A 19,451-nucleotide genomic window follows, 5' to 3' on the forward strand; every position below is an offset into this window, starting at 1 on the left:
TACCCTTGTAAATACACAATGTAAATAGTTCCCCTACTGTGCTTTCATGTAACGGCACGATGCTGCGTGGGGCAGCCTGTAACCGCCCACGTCTGCCTCTTCTCCGTCAGGTGACAGATATGATACCGTTACTCGGCGCTATCGGCGTCCGTCACGTGTTCACAGAGGACGCCGAGCTGTGGGGATCAACGACAGGCGAGAAGCGGGTGACGCTGATGCAGCATGCAGCCGCTTTCGAGACGGCCCAGACGGGAGGCCGGCCCCTGCCACGCACCAAACCACATTTGGGTCCCCTGCGCGGACTGGTGCACGGCTTCCGCACCTTGGTGAAGGTTCCGCGCCAGCGCGCACAGTTCACCGTTGACCGGCCCTTCGCGTTCTTTGTAACGTGCGCCCGTCCGCACGCACTCATGCTGCTGGGTTCCGTGCGTCGCATCTCCTCATGACGTCACGAGGAATTGAACTGCCCTTTTGCTCGCAGCCTGGTTGTTATGGACACATCAATTCGCTCGTTTATGCGGAACGTAATTGCGCATGGCGAACTTTCCAGGTAAAATAGAGGCTTCCCCTTGATGCTACTCAAACGTGATGTTTCATGTGTGACTCTACTATATTTCTCCACAGTTCAATGCACGCAAAAAGTAAGCCCGCCATTGAAACCCGAGCTGCACTCTGACAGAGTGTTAAAACAACATTGCAGCCATTACAAAAGGGGTGCAAGCCAACGCACATTACATTTGTTGCAGCGCAGCCATGACGATACCGACATGGAGAGCATGCACGTTGGCCGATACACCGCACCTTTAACATGATCTGATTGGTATACAGCCCGATAGTAAATTTCACTGCATGCGAAAAGAAAGCATAAGAACAATGATTTGATTACACCAAGTTTGTTGTATGCTGCATTCCCCTCACATGTGCAGGAAAACTGCATTGGTCAAAGCAGTAAACGCATAAATGATAGGTTGCCGCATTAAAATAACTAAGGGAAGGGCGTGGCGTCTGGTGGTTTCCATCCCCCATATACTTCCCGAGATACAACTGGAAACCTTCTTTAATTGAGTAGTTATAAGCAGAAGCCAGAGCGAAGTGACGTGCTCGTCTCAGGAAGCGATATGCATAGCACCATTTCATAACGCACGCGTTAGCAAACACTCGACAATATTATCAGACACCTCCAGTAGCTTCGCACGTCATAAACAAAATAACTTGTAGCAATCAGCGTTGCCTCAAGGATCTCTGCTTGAGATGTGTCTAAAGCGAAGGTTTCTTCACGAAGCCTCCCGGACTATCCTTACCACTGTTGCAGCCTGGATGAGTCTTGTTGCTGTTGTCTTACCCAATACCTCACACGCAGAACAGGCCAGCACCTTTACTGCCCTCATAGGTGCCCAAGCTGCTGGCTTTATTTTCTACAGAAGTACACGGTGATAACACAAATGGCGTCTAAATATTTTATTACACCAAATGCATGTCATCAAGACACAATTCAATTATTAAGGCAAACGTTCCTAGCATTCCTATGCTTGCTTTCTAAACCATTAGGTCATAATCGCGCGTATGCTCATTTACTCTGTGGCGTATCAACTATCTTTTTGACGGATGGGTTAACACGTCTCCTTTCTCGCGCTCTGTAAATATATATATATATATATATATATATATATATATATATATATATATATATATATATATATATATACAGAGATTTCAATGACGAAGAATAAGCACTGACCATAACGCTGGAAGCAAAATGTGCTCAAAGGTATCACACATTTGTCCCGTCCTTTTGCTTGATATGAAAGCAAGTAGTGTGGATCGCCCACTATATATGTGTGGGTATATATATATATATATATATATATATATATATATATATATATATATATATATATATATATATATATATATATATATATATATATATATATATATATTGATACATTGATATATATATAGCGTTGCCGTCTATCCATTGCATTACAAGACCTGAAAATACGTTGCTGAGTTATGTATGTCATTGGCATCTCATCAATCCTACGTACGTGATAATTATTTCCAGAGAATGTTGCCAAACTTTTATCAAACTTCTCGCCAGTCAATGAATCCATTCCTGTGGCAACACGTATCCGATATGTTACAAACATTAGTACGGTTACAGTACATAAACGAGATCTCAGAATTATACTTTCGAAATAAAACAAACCGAGCAGACATCTGTTTGAGACTTCGCACGTTAGACCTTTCAACTCTGTCTACTTACTGCAAGTAGCTCCTTTATTTTGTTACATAACGGTTCAATTACCGTATATCGACTACTGTCTTCAGAACACTGAAAAGCAACACAAAGGCCGCAACAGCTAATAGGTTTGCCTTATTTGTATGCTGCAGTACACAAGCGGAACAGCAACTTGAATTTTGTGGCGCTCTTGCATGGAATGAATTTCTGAATAACGTCACGTTCAGTAATTATTCAGAACAATCATTTGGGCGTTATTTACGGGAACTCTAAAAAAGTATGTAGTTTATTCCCAAAAATTGAATTAGGATTTTAGCTAATTTAGTGTACATATGGAATACCTAAGTCGTGGTGCGAAGCACTAGTGTTGGTCTTTTTTTCTTTTTTAACGGTGTGTACAAATATTAGACGCGGATTTCATGTTCATTCCTGAACTGTCACTGTTTTGTACCTTTATTATGCCGTGACCCTACTGCTAGCCTTATCGATATAGGTAGACGCTTGCGCATTCTGATATTGCACACACAATGAATACCAAACTAGAAAGAAATCAGGCAACAAATTTGTTAATACTCTCTGAAAGACTACCATGTGAATTTGGAAAAACATGGGTATTTTGGAACATTAAGATGTAAATTTCCGTGATGTTAATCATTTACATAATTGTTTCATGTTTTTCTAGTCTCCGCGTAGGTTCCGGATAAACAGATAATTTGACAGCAGGGCATACAAAACTTTTTACTATACCAATTTATTAAAATACCGTATAATGACAGCTCAAATTTTGCGTTTCCCTTCCAACCTTAAGATTACAAATAAAACACGATAAAAAACGCAGATAACCTAGTTTTTCCATCAACAAAAACGCAATTGATCCACAGTAACCCTCCATTTTTTCAGGTTCCCGAGGTTCATGATAGCGGAACCAAATCCTGCGGAACGCGATTGGCCTCTTGTGGAGATAACAAATTCCGCAGCCATATACAGGCTAAGAACAATGCTTCCGCCCTTGATCTACTTTAAAGCCGTCGTAAAGTGTTAATTAGTCGGAAAGCCATGAAAAACGGAAGCCATTTGTTGAGATTCGTGTGACCAGTCTCAGCTGCTCCGATATCTCAGCCTCTAGATACGGTACAGTAGGTTTGTTTTCCACCTCTGTTCTAAATCTGTACATAAATTATTTTCATATTCGTTTTGGTAAGTTAACTGCTACGCTTGAGAACGTCCACAGACAAAACTCTTTTAGTAAACCACAGAACCCGCAAAATTTTAATCTTTTCAAGTTCGTTTTGTAAAGAATTAATTTAAGAAAACTTTAGTTTCGTGAGAAGAATGTGACGTCTCACATTACCACTGAGTTGTGCAGCACAATCACAATTTGAAGATTATGAATGTGAAGGCCAAGGTTGCTTCAGCATGGTCACGAATCCTATGCGTCGTAGAACGAGTTTGAGCCACTTACATCTAACTTTTCAGTAACAAGTTACGTTCCAGAAGGCCACTTTCGAAGCAATTCACCTACCGTCAAAGTCGCTAAAATGTTGCCACGCCTTCCTTCAAGTCACTATGAAGTCGTGTATCGCTTAACAGGCAAGAAAGTCGCGAATTCTAAAGTCACAAAATTGCGCAAATGCAAGACTGATTACAGACCGGTAAATTACCAGAAAACAACGCTGATTTCACGTTTATAGATATGGTTAGTCGGTTAGACGGCCCCAAGAAACAAAGGATGAAGCAAGCGGCGGAAGGTGAGATTTGTTCAGTACCAAACAATGACAGCCGCTTAGCTCCGACTGACAATCCTAGCTGCCCAAGCAGAGGATGCGTATGAAACTACATAATGAAGAAAATATATTTACGGTGGACCCTATTGTGAAAGAAATACTGGCCTCAATTGTTTCAAGGCATCTGCCTATGCGAAGCCGACAGTGCCTGCTTTGAAAAATAGGGGAGGGGCACACGGCCTACTCTGCCTTCCCCGCACTGCCAGTAGGCATCACGCCTGTCCCCCACCCCACCTTCACCGGTAGATACACCTATGCGCAAACTTCTACCCTGGAAACGCCAACTAACTCTCTCACATGACCGAGCGTTGTGTTGAGTTGCTGCTGATGATGATTATTTCCGTGAAATAGCGCATAACCACAAAGGGGAATCAGCTAAGAAGCGGATCGATCATTGAAAATAACTTGGAACTGCATTTTTCAAGACAAAAAATAAGAAATGACGTCTCCCCTGGCTCGGGTGCGCGACAGCTGCTGCGCGCGCGTGCTCCTATACACCTTACACCGGAGACGCAGGAATGAAATGGCCAAATTTATTGTAATTTGTCAACCGTTTCACGAAATGTTCGCTTCACATAGATGACAAAATGCGCGTTAAATCTGCTAATATTTTTTTTTTTTGTGTGTGTGTGTGTGTGTGTGTGTGTGTGTGTGTGTGTGTGTGTGTGTGTGTGTGTGTGTGTGTGTGTGTGTGTGTGTGTGTGTGTGTGTGTGCGTGTGTGTGACGGCGGGGTGCTTCATTCTGCTCTCCTCGCAATGTACACGCTCCCTGTGGCGTTTTGGGTAGAATAATTGCGGCTGTAACACTGCAAATAAATCTGCTGCAGGAACTTGGCGCATTTCATTATGTCATGTTGCTTTTTTTATTTATTTTTTATTCTACCTTCAGGACCAATGGCATTCCAGAGGGGAGTGGGGAATTAGTTAAACATAAGTTATGCACAGCAGCATGAGCAAAGGACCAAAATATACTAGTATAATTATACAGTATTAGCGCATAACAAACCAGAGCACATAAATATTATTTATAATAATTCAAACTACATAATTCAACGTACATAAATTACATAAACCATTGTGCCTAAGGGACGTTAATGAACAGAGTGCACAATTCACAGTGAGCGGAGCACTCAAACAATAGTTAGGAACACACGGAAAACAGTAGTACTCAAATCGAAATGTCGTGTAAGGTTTCTTTAAAGCGGTTTGTACTTCTTATGGCGGCAATTGTTACGGGAAGCTCATTCCACTCGTCAGCTGTCTGCGGAAGAAATGAGTGTAAGGAGGAGGAGCATCTACAAGATGGAATACCAACTGTGTTGGTGATAAAGCCGATATGGTATGTAATGTGGTGCCGGAAGAAGCCCTTTTGGTACTACGGAATGATGATGTATCTTATAAAAGAGAGAGAGCCCAAAATGTTTACGCCGCGATGCTAGGGGTGCTAACCGTAGGTTAGAATTCATTGTGGTGATGAATGCTGTCCTGTTATAGTGGGAGATGTGAATCGTGTGGAATTGTTCTGCAAAATTTTGAATGAATAAATGAAATTATTTTGGCTAAGGTCCCAAACTGAGGCGGCGTATTCGAGTTTAGGCCCCATAAGTGTTTCACAGAGCATCAGTCTGAGGGACTGTGGCTTACGTGAAAAGTTGCGTCGGAAATAACCTAATGATCTATTAGCCCTGCTTATTACATGTGCAAGTTGTGTTCCTGGTCAGGTCAGATGAAATGGGAACACAGGTATTTATAGGATGAAACACAATATAACGCGATGTTATCAATGTAATAGCTTGGTGGATTGTTACTACGTGTGGATACTCGCATGGAGTTACATTTACTTATGTTTATTTCCATGCGCCATGTTTTGCACCATGGACTGATAGCATCAAGATAACATTGAAGAGTGCCTGTGTCGCTACGAGTTACTAAATTAATACGCAATCGTCAGCAAAGAGATGAATGCGAGATCTAATACAAGAAGGCAAGTCTATAATATCAATTAGAAATATTAGCGGTCCCAGGACAGAGCTTTGCGGCACGGCCGAAGAGGCCAGATTATAGGGAGAGTAAACGCTGTTAGCCGAATCGAATTGAGAACGATTCGACAAGAAACACTCAAGCCAAGTAAGTAACTGGGGAGCATGGGGAACGCTGAGTTAAGCTTAGGCAATCTATAGATTAGTAGATTATGACATGCCTTCCCAACGCTTTCGAAATATCCGGAACTTTACACTAAACAAGCGAAGAACGCTAAATAATGGCATGCAGCTGATGTGTAAACGATATTAGCTGTGTTTCGCAAGAATAAGTTTCGCGAAAGCCATGTTCCGAGTGCGTGGAGAAGGAAGTTAGCAAGATTAGAAAATAAGATAACGAGTTTGCATAGCAACTAGCGAGCGAAATGAGACAATAGTTAAGTGGAGAGTGCCTACTACATGTTTTATAAAGTGGAACCACCTTTCCTATCTTCCATTACGCCGGGGTAGAACCCGTGTCAAGTGACTGTTGAAAGATTTTGAATAGTGTAATCGAACTATACTCTCTCGTGCTTTTCAAAAACTTCGGACTGACCGCGTCTCAACCGATGGAAGAAAAAGAAGTTACAAGATATTAAATCTTCCACGCCACACGGGTCTAGTGTAATCGGACTCGGAATATTGGCAGTGTAAAAGCGGTGGCGAAACACTTGTCGCTCATCAAAAGTTACAAACAAAAACTTCGTTAAAGACAGATGCGCCCTGTTGCGAAGGTATACGGTCTGCCGCGTTATTCACAAGACGTATAGCGTTATCGTTTCTTGGATTTATAGACAGATTTAGAATAGCTTTTATGGCCATACGTACATTAAACGTAATCGCCTTTGCGAGACGTTACGGTGCGCGTCCTTCCAAGAATTTTGGTTTACCGTACGGGAACGTAAACGTAAGGAGAACGTTAGAAAACAGGGCGCCGTCTGGTGCCTCATGCCAAACGTATCCAAGCCAAGACAATCCATTACGAACAATCCTGTTGTTGCTATGCCGGCGCGTCTCGTTCGACATACGGGTGCTGGAATCGCTAAACAATCTCAGAAATTGGACGTGCTATGCGCTCATAAGTAACGTTTCGGGTGTGTTTAGAGAAAGCGACAGCTCATATTGAATAGTTACTGGCGATCAACGAGAGTCAGGGCGCAACTACCAAGAGAATTCAGGCTGAAGCGGGAGCCATGGGTGCCGTCATGTCCCACGACGATATTTCTTAGCGTACGTAATCATTCGAACGTTAAACTCGCCAAATAGCGTGCGTTATCATAGCGCACGTAAGCCGAAGAAACCCAATAACGTTCAGAGCATGCGCAGCGATCACAACGCTATGTATTTACGAACATAATGCAATTAGGTTTGGTTGCAAACGCCAAACTAAAGCTGGCTCATGAGGCTCCAGAGCTCTTTAGCGTCGGTAGCGAGCATGGATGGGAGAGCGCTTTCGAAAAAGTGCTGTTTTGCGCAATGGAGGGCATATGCAGTCCTTGTAATTACGCCTGCGTTGCAAAAGATTACATGATTACCTACCAGCAAGCCCGCGGAGTCACGCTCGTTAGTACACATACAAAGGAGGACAGGAAATGCGCTGGAAGAAGAAGCAACACAACCCTCGCCAAAATCGGAAAAACAATTCGGCAGTGCCCATCTCGTGACGACTGTCAACGGTAATGCGTTTATCAGTGAATCAGTACTGCGACATAACTTATTGCAACCGTCTCAATGGTTATGTCTGAGGCATGTATTGCAGCGGGACACCTCCTTTGGGCTTTGTTAACAGTCGGCGTGTGTAGCGGTGCCACCCCGAAGCTTGCACATGGCCTCCGATATGCATGTCGAGCCGTGTGTGCGAACGCTGAGAAAGCTACCATGCGGCAGCCGGGCTCCTCTCTCACACCTTTCTATACTCGCTGCGCCCTCTAGTGTTGCTGCTGAGAAGTCAGCGCATGGCATCCGAGACGAGAGGCGTGGCGCGCGGGTGCCTGGGACCGCTAATTGCTCCCTCGCTTGGCGCACATGCAGTGGCACATACTCGGTGATCCAAGCTGGCAAGCGGTTCACTGAAGAGCGACATACTCGGCGCATTCATGGAGCAGCTCGATAAAGCGTTGGTGCAAAAATGAGATTAATTAAAATGCGGGACACACCCAGAGCAGTTGCGGCCCAGCCTGCACGTGACCCGTGTAATGTATTCGTTTGAGTGCGCGCAGCGTCAGAGAAGTTTGAACAATTGTTCTTGTCATTTTAGAGCGCACACACCTAGTAGCACATACCCCGCTTTCATCCAGGAAGTTTACTGAACACCAAGAGAGGCTGAGTGGCACATACCCAGTGCTCCAAGTCGGTGACAAAGGCTTTCGTTGAAGAGCGGTATCTACGCGATCCCGCATCTACAGTGACCCATGTCGGATTGAGTTTCGTTGAAGAGCAGCGCGTATGTACACATTACCTCATACTCAGTGACCTAACGGTAGGTTTCGAGCCCTGTTACCTCATCAGAGCAGCCCAATGCGCTACCCATTCTCCCACGGACTACCCAGTGACCCAGGCAGGCGGGAAAACGGTTTGATACAAACATACATGCATAGAAAATCCTCCCTCGGAATGAGTGTGAAGTACCCTAAGAGTACTGGCGCATTAAAAGAAAAAAAGAAAACACGTATGACTTTTGCGCCTTCTAAGGGCTCCTTCCTCGCATTAATGAAGGTGCACAGTCATAGCTTACATAACGGAAATATGGCGCAGTTTGCGTGGGTAAGCGCGTCTGGTGGAATGTAACGTGCCTTTTTCATCCCATGCGGCGTTGACTGGAGGGAGAATGACTCTTGCAGTAAGCGCGTAGATAAGGAATTTTATCTGGTAGTGATAGCTGCTGCGCCCCACCTGATGATCTGGTCAGTCTTCTTGTTATGCTCGGTCAGTACCTTCGGGGACGTGTCAGCCTTTGCAACATTGTACTGGTGCTGTCTCTTTCGTTTCTTTACGTTGGCAGGTTTGCCTTTGCAAAGCTGTGTAGAAACCCTTTCAGGGGATCTAGTATGGGCGACCAGCGGTAAAACTGCCAATGTAAGCGCTGTAACGTACACACATGCCTAACGAACAGAAGGAACTGTTGGGAGTAGCCATGCTACAATTTTGCATTAGCAAAATCACCGCTACCCTTCAACACATGTTTAGAGCCTATGAGTGGGTTCGGCAATCGTGTGCTAATACGCAGGGTGCACAGGCGCACCGCGCGAAGCGCGTAGCCATGGACAGCGCTTGGCTGTTTAGCTTGACCCATCGGGCTAAAGCAAACACTGATACACGCGAGCGTCTTGCATGGTTCAAACTGTCCTTTGCGTCGCGGTCTACCTGCCGGACGGTATCGACATCAGTGGCAATTATCCCCGCTTGACAGAACGTTCTCGTGATTTTCAAACCAGAAGCGTGCAGTTCCGGCGAGAAAAAGAATTATGCGGATCCCACACACTGTGGGAATCGATATAAGCGAAGCTTTCTGTGTTGGATGCTTTGACTGACGATAATTAGCGGTGATGTTGACAGCTAAAGCTTAATTTCTTCAATATTTAGGCTAACACGAGAGTGGTGAGTTGATGTTAAACATTACCTTGCGTGCACCACTGCTGTGTGTCTGCGTAGTAACCGAACACACAGCGAGAGGTGTTTGCTTCAGGCGTTGTTGTGCACCCTATTTTATAACCTCTGAAAGGTTGAATGGGACAAACTTTAATTAAGGTCCTGCAGGACGCACGTCAGCGCGCAGTCGGCGTCTCCCACGCAGGAACCCACCGGAAGTACCTGGAGGCCGCTGTGCGAGCCTGCTGGACGGCCCGTTGTTGGTCTTGTAGAAGGGGGCTTCGTAGGGTCTTCTCCCACTTGTCCGAGGTAGAATCGGGCGGAGCGTTTCTACACTCCCAGAGCACGTGTGCGAGTGTCGCCGTGACCCCACACGAGGGGCACGCATCGTCGGGGTAGACGTCCGTGTAGATAATGTGTAACGTGGCGGGGCTGGGATAGGCATGTGTTTGTAAGAAGCGTAGGGTTAGCTCCTGCGGCCTGTTTAGTTTGGGGTGCGAGGGCGGAAAGACACGTCGTCCCAAGCAAAATGTTTAGTGGTTTCGTTGTAATTACTGGGGCGCCCCTGTTCTCCTCCAACTCATCGAGACGCGGTTGCCCGGGGGTGACGGCGCGGTCAGTAAGCACCCGCGCAGTGTCCTGGGCTGTCTCGTTGAGGTTGGGCGGGGCGCCCGGGATCCGACCTAGGTGGGCGGGAAACAAGGGGCCCTATAACGTAAAGGTATTCCAATATGTTTTATTCCAATTTCCTGGCGTCAAACTTGCGCAACCGCCGACGCAAGCATCGGGCGGTCAACCGCAGGGTTGTCTGAACAAACCTATCAACGCTTTCCTCATTCATTGGAGGTGACTTTTGTTTGCTTGAAAAACGAATAATATTGCCTGCACTGAGTGCCTTGTCTTATCTAATAGGCTGAAAAAGGCGCCGAGCACGCTCAAGTGGAGAGGGATTCGATCGGGCCGAGCCACTGGACTGAAAATCGATAACCGGATGAGGAGGGTGGTGCTAGCGTCTGCGATTGGTCTGCTTTCCCTTACTTATCTTGCGGTGTGTAGTCGAAAATTGCGGCGGTATGCAACGGAAGGTTCAGAATACCGCTAAAAAAGGATCCTCAACAAAGAAAAGTTTGCTGAGCGAGGTCATACATGTGCCGAAAGGCCACGCAAAAAGTTTTAATATACGCAAATAAACCCATGCTCTCCGGCAGGTGCGAGCAGCCAGTGCTTGAGCGAACGGCGGCAGCCATCTTCCATTCCTTTCGGAACGGGGCAGCCTGCGGCTATTCAGAAGAAAATTCAGTTTTGTTCGGCATATTACTGCATCTTTAACGCGCACAAGTCCCTTTGACGCAGTGAGGTTTTGCGGTTTTGTGACGTCGTGTGACAGGCAGGTAAAGTGGGTGCCGCCCGAAAACTTTTTACCAATAGCCGATGGCTAATGGCGAAAAGACGTCGAATCAGAATTAACTATATTTCTTTTGTTCGGTCAAATGATACATAATCAGCGTGTACACGTCATATCAGATGGGGAGCTATCGCGGTTTTCCTGACGTCGCGTGATAGACAGATGAAGTAGGGGTGGTCCAAAAAAGTTTTTGACCAATCGTGGAGTGCTGATTGCAGAAACAGAATTGACAATTTGGGAATAGTTTCACATTGTAGTGCCCCAGATGACGGTGTGGTATTTGAGGGTGCTCAGAGCAGCCCCGCAGAGGACGCGTAATCCCTGGTCGGAGACGACTTTTCTCTCGAACGTTTCGATAGTCTCGAGTTGCTGAATATTGCCTTTCGCTTGTCGTAGAGCATTGCCAGGGCTATGGCCACTTGCTCCGCCACCTGGGGGTCGCGTGTGAGTACCGTGGCGGCGTTTAGTTTCCGCTGCGAGGTCGAGACCTCTATCGCGGCGAGGGCTCGGTTGCATTGGTAGGCGGCGGCGTCCACGAGGGTTGAGCGATGTCATTTCCTCACGTGGTACATCGAATTGTGGCCCAAGTAATAATGTTGAATGGGATTATGGGGCTGTACGTGCCAAAACCACACTCGGATTATGAGGCACACCGTAGTGGCGGATTCCGGATTAATTTTTACATCGTGATATTTTTTAACGTGTGCCAAAATCTAAGCGCGAGTGCGTTTTCTATTTCTACCCCTTAAAAATGCGGCTGCCGCGACTGGGATCCAATCCACGACCTCTATCAATGCCATAGCCGCAATCCTAACGCGGCGAGCACAGAAGTGTTGATTTGACGGTCGACCGCTTCCGTAGTGTCTCCTGGAACCTGCGGTACGCTTTCATTAATGCGGCTCTGCTTCTGCACGCCCTGCATAAATTGTCCGCTTGATATATTTGCATGGCGTTTATTTTTAAGAAATAGCAGCAACGTACTGTACCGTACATTGAACTTAAGCTTACCCTGCTTTCACCCAACCGCTGCTGTATAGTAGTGGAGTTTCCTTGCCTTCTCACGTCACCTCTCCACCCCCCCTCCCCGCTCTCTTGCATGGGAAATGCCTGTTCCGCTCCCTCTTCTCTACAATTCTATCTTCGTCCCCTCTGTACTCGTGTCTTAAAAGAAAGGGAAGCGCTGCAGTTTCTGCAATGCTTCTTAAGGGAGTCCCGGGTAATTACAATTGCCAAGAGGCTAAAGTGGCGATGCCCAGGGAGCTCTAGATGGCATTTTGCACATTCGACGCGGTGGGGTGTAAACGAGTTTCTCCCGTGGCCTTTCCTCTCTGACTCTTTCTTATCAGGTATACAAACACTCTGACCCACAGCACGACGCTGTGTGCCAGACAGCAGCAGCCACAGCTGCAGCAGCAGTGGGAAAGTCGAAGGAAGAGGCAAAGAATGCTTCGCTTTAGGAAAAGCTCTCCCGTTGTCACATCGAGGCATCCGGCTTCTACTTGTCCCAAACTTTGGAAGCATACCCTGGATATGTTCATGGTACTGGGCCCGCACAGTCTATGGAAAGTGCGTATGGCAGTCCGGAATGCTGACATTGATGCTCGCCCTGCGAGGCAGTGCTTTACTGAGAGAATTTTATAAGTTAGAGGTGCACTCAAGCGTCAAAGTGATCCTTCAGAATTTGCCAACTTGAAGCGTTTTCAAAGGGCACTCCACCCATGTCGGTGGGTGTCTTTTTAAACATTTCAGGTACAGTATTCCCTCTTGTTTATTCACCAAACCGGCAATGAGGAAAAGAAAGTGCTGCACTGGTCTAAAATGGTAGTGGTATGAGGCTGCTGAGCCAGCTGTCCTCCGTTTGAATTTATTTCATTTTTGTGTATTTTATAAATCTAATAAGAAGGTAAACTTATATATTCAGTACATCACGGCGACCAGTGATCCCAGGGCCACAAATGAGCCCTCACTTTTAGACTGCACTATCCCAGGGATCGGCCCATGAGAAGGGGCGAAAAACATGCTTGAGACAGAAAGTGCTGGTAACTCCCTAAAGAAGAACTTTTCTTTAAAAGTCTCATAAATCAAAGAATGCTAGGTTATTGTGCACTTATGCTTACTACGTGTTGTGCGATATTCAAAACGCGTGATATATTTATACGTGTATATCCTATAGTTGCTATGTAGCAGCTAAAGTGGGAACTTAGGCAAGCTACTTTCGCTCCAGCAAATAGCGTTTTTAGGCTAGGAGCAGCTAGGAAGCTGACTCAGCGCACCTGTAGTTGTGTATAAATCACGCCTTCTCTTTCCACACATAGCTTTCCACACCTAGCCAATGTTCTGACAGATACACTGTCAGAACATTACAACCAATCACAGGAACTATATTGGCAACTCTATTTCTAAGCATTTGATCGTCAAAATGACCGCAAGCCATCATGCACTGAAATCACACTTTCACTGTAGTTAAAACCCATCCCTCATGTAATACCCCAACTGGGGCCTTTGAGGTATAATAAATGAAACGAAATGTAAGGTGAATTCGACCACGGCGTCCTGCACACGCCAGCCAATCGAATCGCGTTATACTTATTTCTTTGTTCATGTGGTGTTCGTGGGCCTGTCTTTCACTGCTTATTCCCAGCGATAGTAACATCTTGTTGGAATGATACCGATGGCTTGTGAGAAATGATAAATATACGATCGTTAAATGATGGTTACTTTTTATCCTATACAATAGACAAAGTTTGAGGCAACCAAACTAGAATTGTGTATTCAAGGAAGTCTTTTGTATGTTTTGGAGATCAGTGATTTAATAAGCTAGGATGTTAAGAAGGACCGCTAGGTATTCTTATTCATATGCTCTAGATAAGGCTGTGCCGTTCGTTACAAACGCAAATTGTCAGGGTTCTCATTTTCTGTAGCGGTAATTGCTATGTATTTTTGCATTTTGCATATTAATTGACATTTTGCACTTAGGGCACCACTCAGCGTCCTAAATGATGTATTGTTATATTGACGTCAAGAAAGAAGGTTGTGATAGGGGTTATTTTCCGGTAAATAACGCAGTCCTCCGAGAACGTTTAGTTTTATTGTGATGCAAATATATGGACACTCCAGGTCCATTTTTACAGTCGCTGTTAGGTTCCGTATAAATTCATAATGATAACAGCGCGAACAAAACGGCGATGGAGTGAAAGGACACAGGACGAGCGCTGACTCACAACTAAGTTTACTGAAACATACATCAGGAATGTAAGCGACACAAGCGATCACATGGTCCATCGATTAACGCACAGCCAGGCCACGTGGATACAGGACATCTGTTACCATATGTGTTTCAGTAAACTCAGTTGTCATTCAGCGCCTGTCCTGTGTCCTGTCACTCCGTCGTCGTTTTTTTTTTTTTTCGCGCTGTTACCATTATGAATGTATAACAACTCACCCAACTTTCCACTTTAATTCCGTGTGAATTCCAAGGGCGATGAAATCGTCGCCGCGCGCCGCACGCTGAACGTGCAAGTGAAAGCGTGCGAAGGTGAGCTGGCGAACGCGGCTCAATCTCGCGTGCGTGAGTGAGGAAGGTTTGCCGAGAGCGCGCCCTCTCCTGTCGCGCGCGAGGCACGAGGGGTGAGGCGAGGGAGCGGACGTTCTTCTCCGGCGGCAACTGCGTATGGCGCGGCCGTGCGGGCGCCGTACCTCACGGCCGCGCCGTACCTTGAAAGCGGTGTGCGACTTGGCCAAAGTGCGCGCCCACGCGGGCCTCATCTCCAAAGGGATCTGCGATGTTTGCAGAGTGCGTGTAGTGCCAGTAACGTTGAAGCGAGAGCTGGACGAAGATCAATTCGCTCGCAACTGCTACTGCGATTCCTCACTCCAGCGCTTTGACAGGGAGATGTGTCCATATTTGCGTGTGCGCGTGCAGCACCGTGCTTGTTAATTTAGTCAAAACACGTCGGCGGGTTAGTTGGTATGAATCCATCATAGAATGTGTAAGCGTGATTGAACGAGGACGTAGAAAGAAAAACACAGAGGCAGCGCTGTCTCTGTGTGTCTGTTTCTACGTCCTCGTTCAGTCGCACACACACATTCTATCATTAATATATTAGTTAATCAGGATGTTTACAAGCATATATGGCCGATAAATCTACTATCCTTACTTCGTATACCTATCTACTAACTTGCCGTCGCAATCGGTGCTTCGCCTTTCGGGCGAAAGCGCTACATTTTTGCATCAATGTTAATCGTAATATCAATAATACAAAATGCAGAATTATAACAGCCCGAGAACCTATTCATGTGGGACACCGTGCACGTGACAGGAGCTATTTTTGACCTCTTGTGTTTGAAGAGTACAAATTGGTTCTTTTAGCAAAAAAAAAAAAAAAAGAGGAACCTTCACTCAAGCAGGAGATGTCGCCTTCGTGACACGCATTTAGCTTGGCAAATTATTTGTTATGGCATGCACAATCGATTGCTTTGGACATATCAAGTAAATCATTATCCAAATGGCAACGGTTAACGATTTTTCTGGCGTGTCCATGACAACTTCAGTTAAGTGCGTAGCAATAGATAAATTTCCACGAATCCTTCGCTGGTTAAGAGGGGAAAGTTCACTGGCCCGAGAAAATATTGCGGGAAAATTCATCTCACAATGACTGCCGATGGAAATGCAAATTAGCTTTTGAAAATGTGGCAACGAACGGTTTTTCTGAAATCATGTTTATTTCGCATCTGTAGTGGTAATTTTGAGAGAGAGACAGAAATCACGTATTCTTAAAGAGGTGCGGCGACTTGCACGTCGGGTGGAGCCCTTTGTTCCGGGGCTCCCATTGGTTCGCGACACTCTGCGTGCCCACTGGATCAGCCGTCACCGCTATTGCGGGTCTAAGCTGCTCATCGCAGTCTCCTTCCATTGTATCGGCGATATGCGACATACTCTGGTATTGTCCCAGTTTACTGTGCACTCGCTCGCCAATGTCAGCCATGAGCACCGTGGCATGACGACGACTGTATGACACCCATGCAGTGACGACGCCGGAATTATGAAGAAGGAATGATGTCGATGGAATGAAAAATGGGGCATAACGATGAGAGTATGACGACAACGAAATGACGGTTCTTTAAATGATGATGATGGTATAACGTCGAAAGTGTAACGAATATGCTATGAGGAAACTGAGATGATGACCAGTGAATGTCGACAATGGTGTGACGACAACGGTATGACGAAGTTGGGATGACGACGACGGCACGACCACGATGGCATGACGACGGTGGAATGACAATAGAAGCATAACAGCAACTATCTGACGGCTGTTCTATTAAAACTATGGCAATACGTTCGATGATAGGATCAAGACGGAATGACGTCAATGGATCGCCGAAGGCGCAATGACGACGGTTGCGTGATGACAATGGGGTGACGTGGCTGAATGTTAGTACGATGATAAATTGACAGCGTGATGATGACGGCATGTCGACAATGGTATGACGTCGACTGCGTGTGACGGAGACGGTCTGACGACAACGGTGTGACGAGAGTAAGATGCCGAAATTTGATTGACGATGATGGAACTACCGCGATAGTGTCACGACGACAGATGACAACGAATGAATGACCACGATGGCATAACAGACATATGACGACGATGGCGTGACGATTACGGCATGGCGAGATTTGGATGATGAAGCAGTAGGAACGACGATAGCACGACCACGACAGCATTACGATGCCGGTATGACAATGGATGCATGATAGCAAATTTCTGTCAACGATGCAATGAAGACGACGGCATTACTATGGTGGCGTAATCACAAGTGAATGATGTCAGTATATTACAATAGAATTACGAAGAAAGATTACGACGGAAGGATGAAAGCGTTATGATTATGATGGAAACACACAGTGGGACGAAGTTATTGAACTGATAGCAAAATGTTTCGGTAAGGAAGATGTCAAAATCATTGCGTGACGACGATGGCCCGTGTTGTGATGACGATGTGTGACAACGATGGCACGATCACGACGGCATGACAGGAATTTGATAACGAAGAGTGACTAAGAACGACGAAATGACCACGAGAGAATCACGACGCCGTTGTGACAAGAGATGCAACCAATGAGAAGAGCGCAATAAGAAAACTAATACGACGGCAATGCAACGATCACGATGAAATCACGGCCACGAGCAGCCACCTATCGACCCGACCTATTACACAACTTGGGGCAATGAATCAACGTAAAAGGCTAGTTGACAATGACATGGCAAGAGTCTCATGACGAAGTTGGAAGAACGACGGTGGGCTGACCACGACGACTGGATGTATAGATGGATGGATGGATGGACGCATAGATAGACAGATAGGCTTAAAACAGCTGAAGTAGGGAAAGCATGATAATAGCATTAAAATTGTGAAATGCTTTAAGAATATGGGCCGCAGTATGTTACAAGATGTCCTAGCATGTGTCGCATGCCTTAATTTGACACCTTGTTTTTATCACTGTATTTGTGTATCGGTAACATTTCTTTATATTTTCCAATCTGACGGTGATTTAGTTGACCTAATTGTTTTGCTATAAATTAAGGTGAGGTATTTGCTGCGAGTTCCGCGTTTCCGTCCATTCTTGGTATAACGAGATGAATGGCTCTCTGTCCTGATGTGTAGTTTGTCACCATAGATAGCTCAGCGGGAGTTCTTCGCACAACCGTACAAGCCCCCAAATAGGGATTGAATGATCACGCTTGATTGCCGACAGCAGAAGGCGCCGTTCTCTCTTCATGTTGCAGCTGGGCCTGCTCAACTTCTGCTATATAGACGTCAACTGACCCAGTGGTTTATCGTATTACTTGCAGCAGCAGCTCAGTGGCTATGGCTGTGCACTGGTCAGCTCAAGCTCCTGGACTTCTTTGCAGTCCCAGCGGTCGCATAGCAATGAGGGAGGAATGCAAAAACGCTCGTACACCGCGCATTGAGTGGACGTTGAACAATGCCAGGCAGTAAAGGTCACAGTCAAAGTTACAGGGTGCCTCAATCAGATCATGGGTTTCGCACGTATTATACCAGAATTTACTTAGATATTTACGGCCTTATTGGAGTATAGTTACGTTTTAATAACGATCGAAAGTTGACGAGCGTGTTTGTAGTCCTTTAACAGCCCAATAAACGCAACCTCAGTGTGAACGACACAAGCGCTTTCTTGTCCCATGTCTCGCACGGTAATAATAATGTAAATCGGTCCCAGCTGATTCACATGAAGGCGTCGCTGAATTTGGGTTCTGTATTTTACCATCGCGCTCATCCTGTCGCTCTCTCCTTCATCATTCCAAAAGGTTTAAACAAACGTGAGATCTGGCTACGTGCCTGAATGTTGCAGTAAAGCTGCTTAGTTTGTTTTCAATTTGAATTACTCCCAAAAAATATGCACTCTCTATGCCAGAGCAGCTCCTCCACCTCGGAAGAATAAACTTTCATTTATAGTTCATGTCCCGGAATTGTGGTTTGACGGCACCACGCATAAGCAGGCAGTAATTGGAAAACGTAAAATTGAAATTTCTAATAACAAGTAACTAATTGAACCGCGTTAAAAGAAAAATCGGCTCGGAAGCGCTGTAGAAGGAATCAAACGAAGAAATGATAAAAATCCCCCCCCTGCCCAAAGATCTTGAAATATCAACAAATAATGCAGTTCCGCACTGACGATTTCGACGACGTCCTCACCGCCACCCCTCGGAGTGGTGGTCTAGGCCTCGCATTCACCGCCAGCACTCGGGTCATGGCTCCAATGGCCTTCTGCAGTTCAGCATCGACGGCGATGAGCGGCGTCGCGCTGGGACATTCGGGGCCCGCTTCCGACACGCCCGACAACTGCTGCGGCGTCAGTTCCTCGTCCGGCTCGACCTCTTCGACACAGAGGCAGCAGCAGCGTGCGGGTCCCAAACCGGAGACGCTGACCAGGTCGACGAACCTCTCGTCGAGCTTCTCGCGCGAGTCGATCTGCCAGAAGGGGCAGCGCAAGCACATGGCGAGCTCGGTGCTCGTGAAGCCCTCCGTGGCGTCCGCGATGTCTCCGAGCGAAAGGGAGGCCGCGTAGCCGTCGGAGCCCGAGAGGAGATGCTGCGCAATCGTGGCCCGGCACGTGTGGTCGGGAAGCGGGACGTAGATGCGCCGCTGGAACAACGCCTGCACGCCAGCGGTCAGGAGCCAGGGGCTGTTGGTGACGCCAATCACGTACCGGCGAGACGACGAGTAGCCGTCCGGGTCGTCGAGAACATGTTGTATGCACTCGGAGAAGACCTGGGATGCACGAAGATTCATGACGTTGGAAAAGACCGAGTATCGATTAGTAACAGAAGTACAGCACGATGCAAGTACTTATTCTGCTCCCTGGATATGCATTGGCATGAGTATATTCA

General features: G+C 46.3%; 1 protein-coding gene across 1 annotated transcript in view; it reads left to right on the forward strand.

Annotated features, from left to right (window-relative positions):
• Positions 1–542, forward strand: part of LOC142563599 (ipis-1-like) — an 86,427-nt gene extending 85,885 nt beyond the window's left edge. The window contains exon 6 of the mRNA XM_075674178.1: positions 111–542. Within this exon, the coding sequence (XP_075530293.1) occupies positions 111–446 (336 nt within the window). The 3' untranslated portion in view covers positions 447–542. The remainder of the gene's footprint in view (positions 1–110) is intronic.
• Positions 543–19,451: the final 18,909 nt, after the last annotated feature.

Source organism: Dermacentor variabilis, chromosome 11 (genome assembly GCF_050947875.1).
Source record: "Dermacentor variabilis isolate Ectoservices chromosome 11, ASM5094787v1, whole genome shotgun sequence".
Taxonomy (NCBI): domain Eukaryota; kingdom Metazoa; phylum Arthropoda; class Arachnida; order Ixodida; family Ixodidae; genus Dermacentor; species Dermacentor variabilis.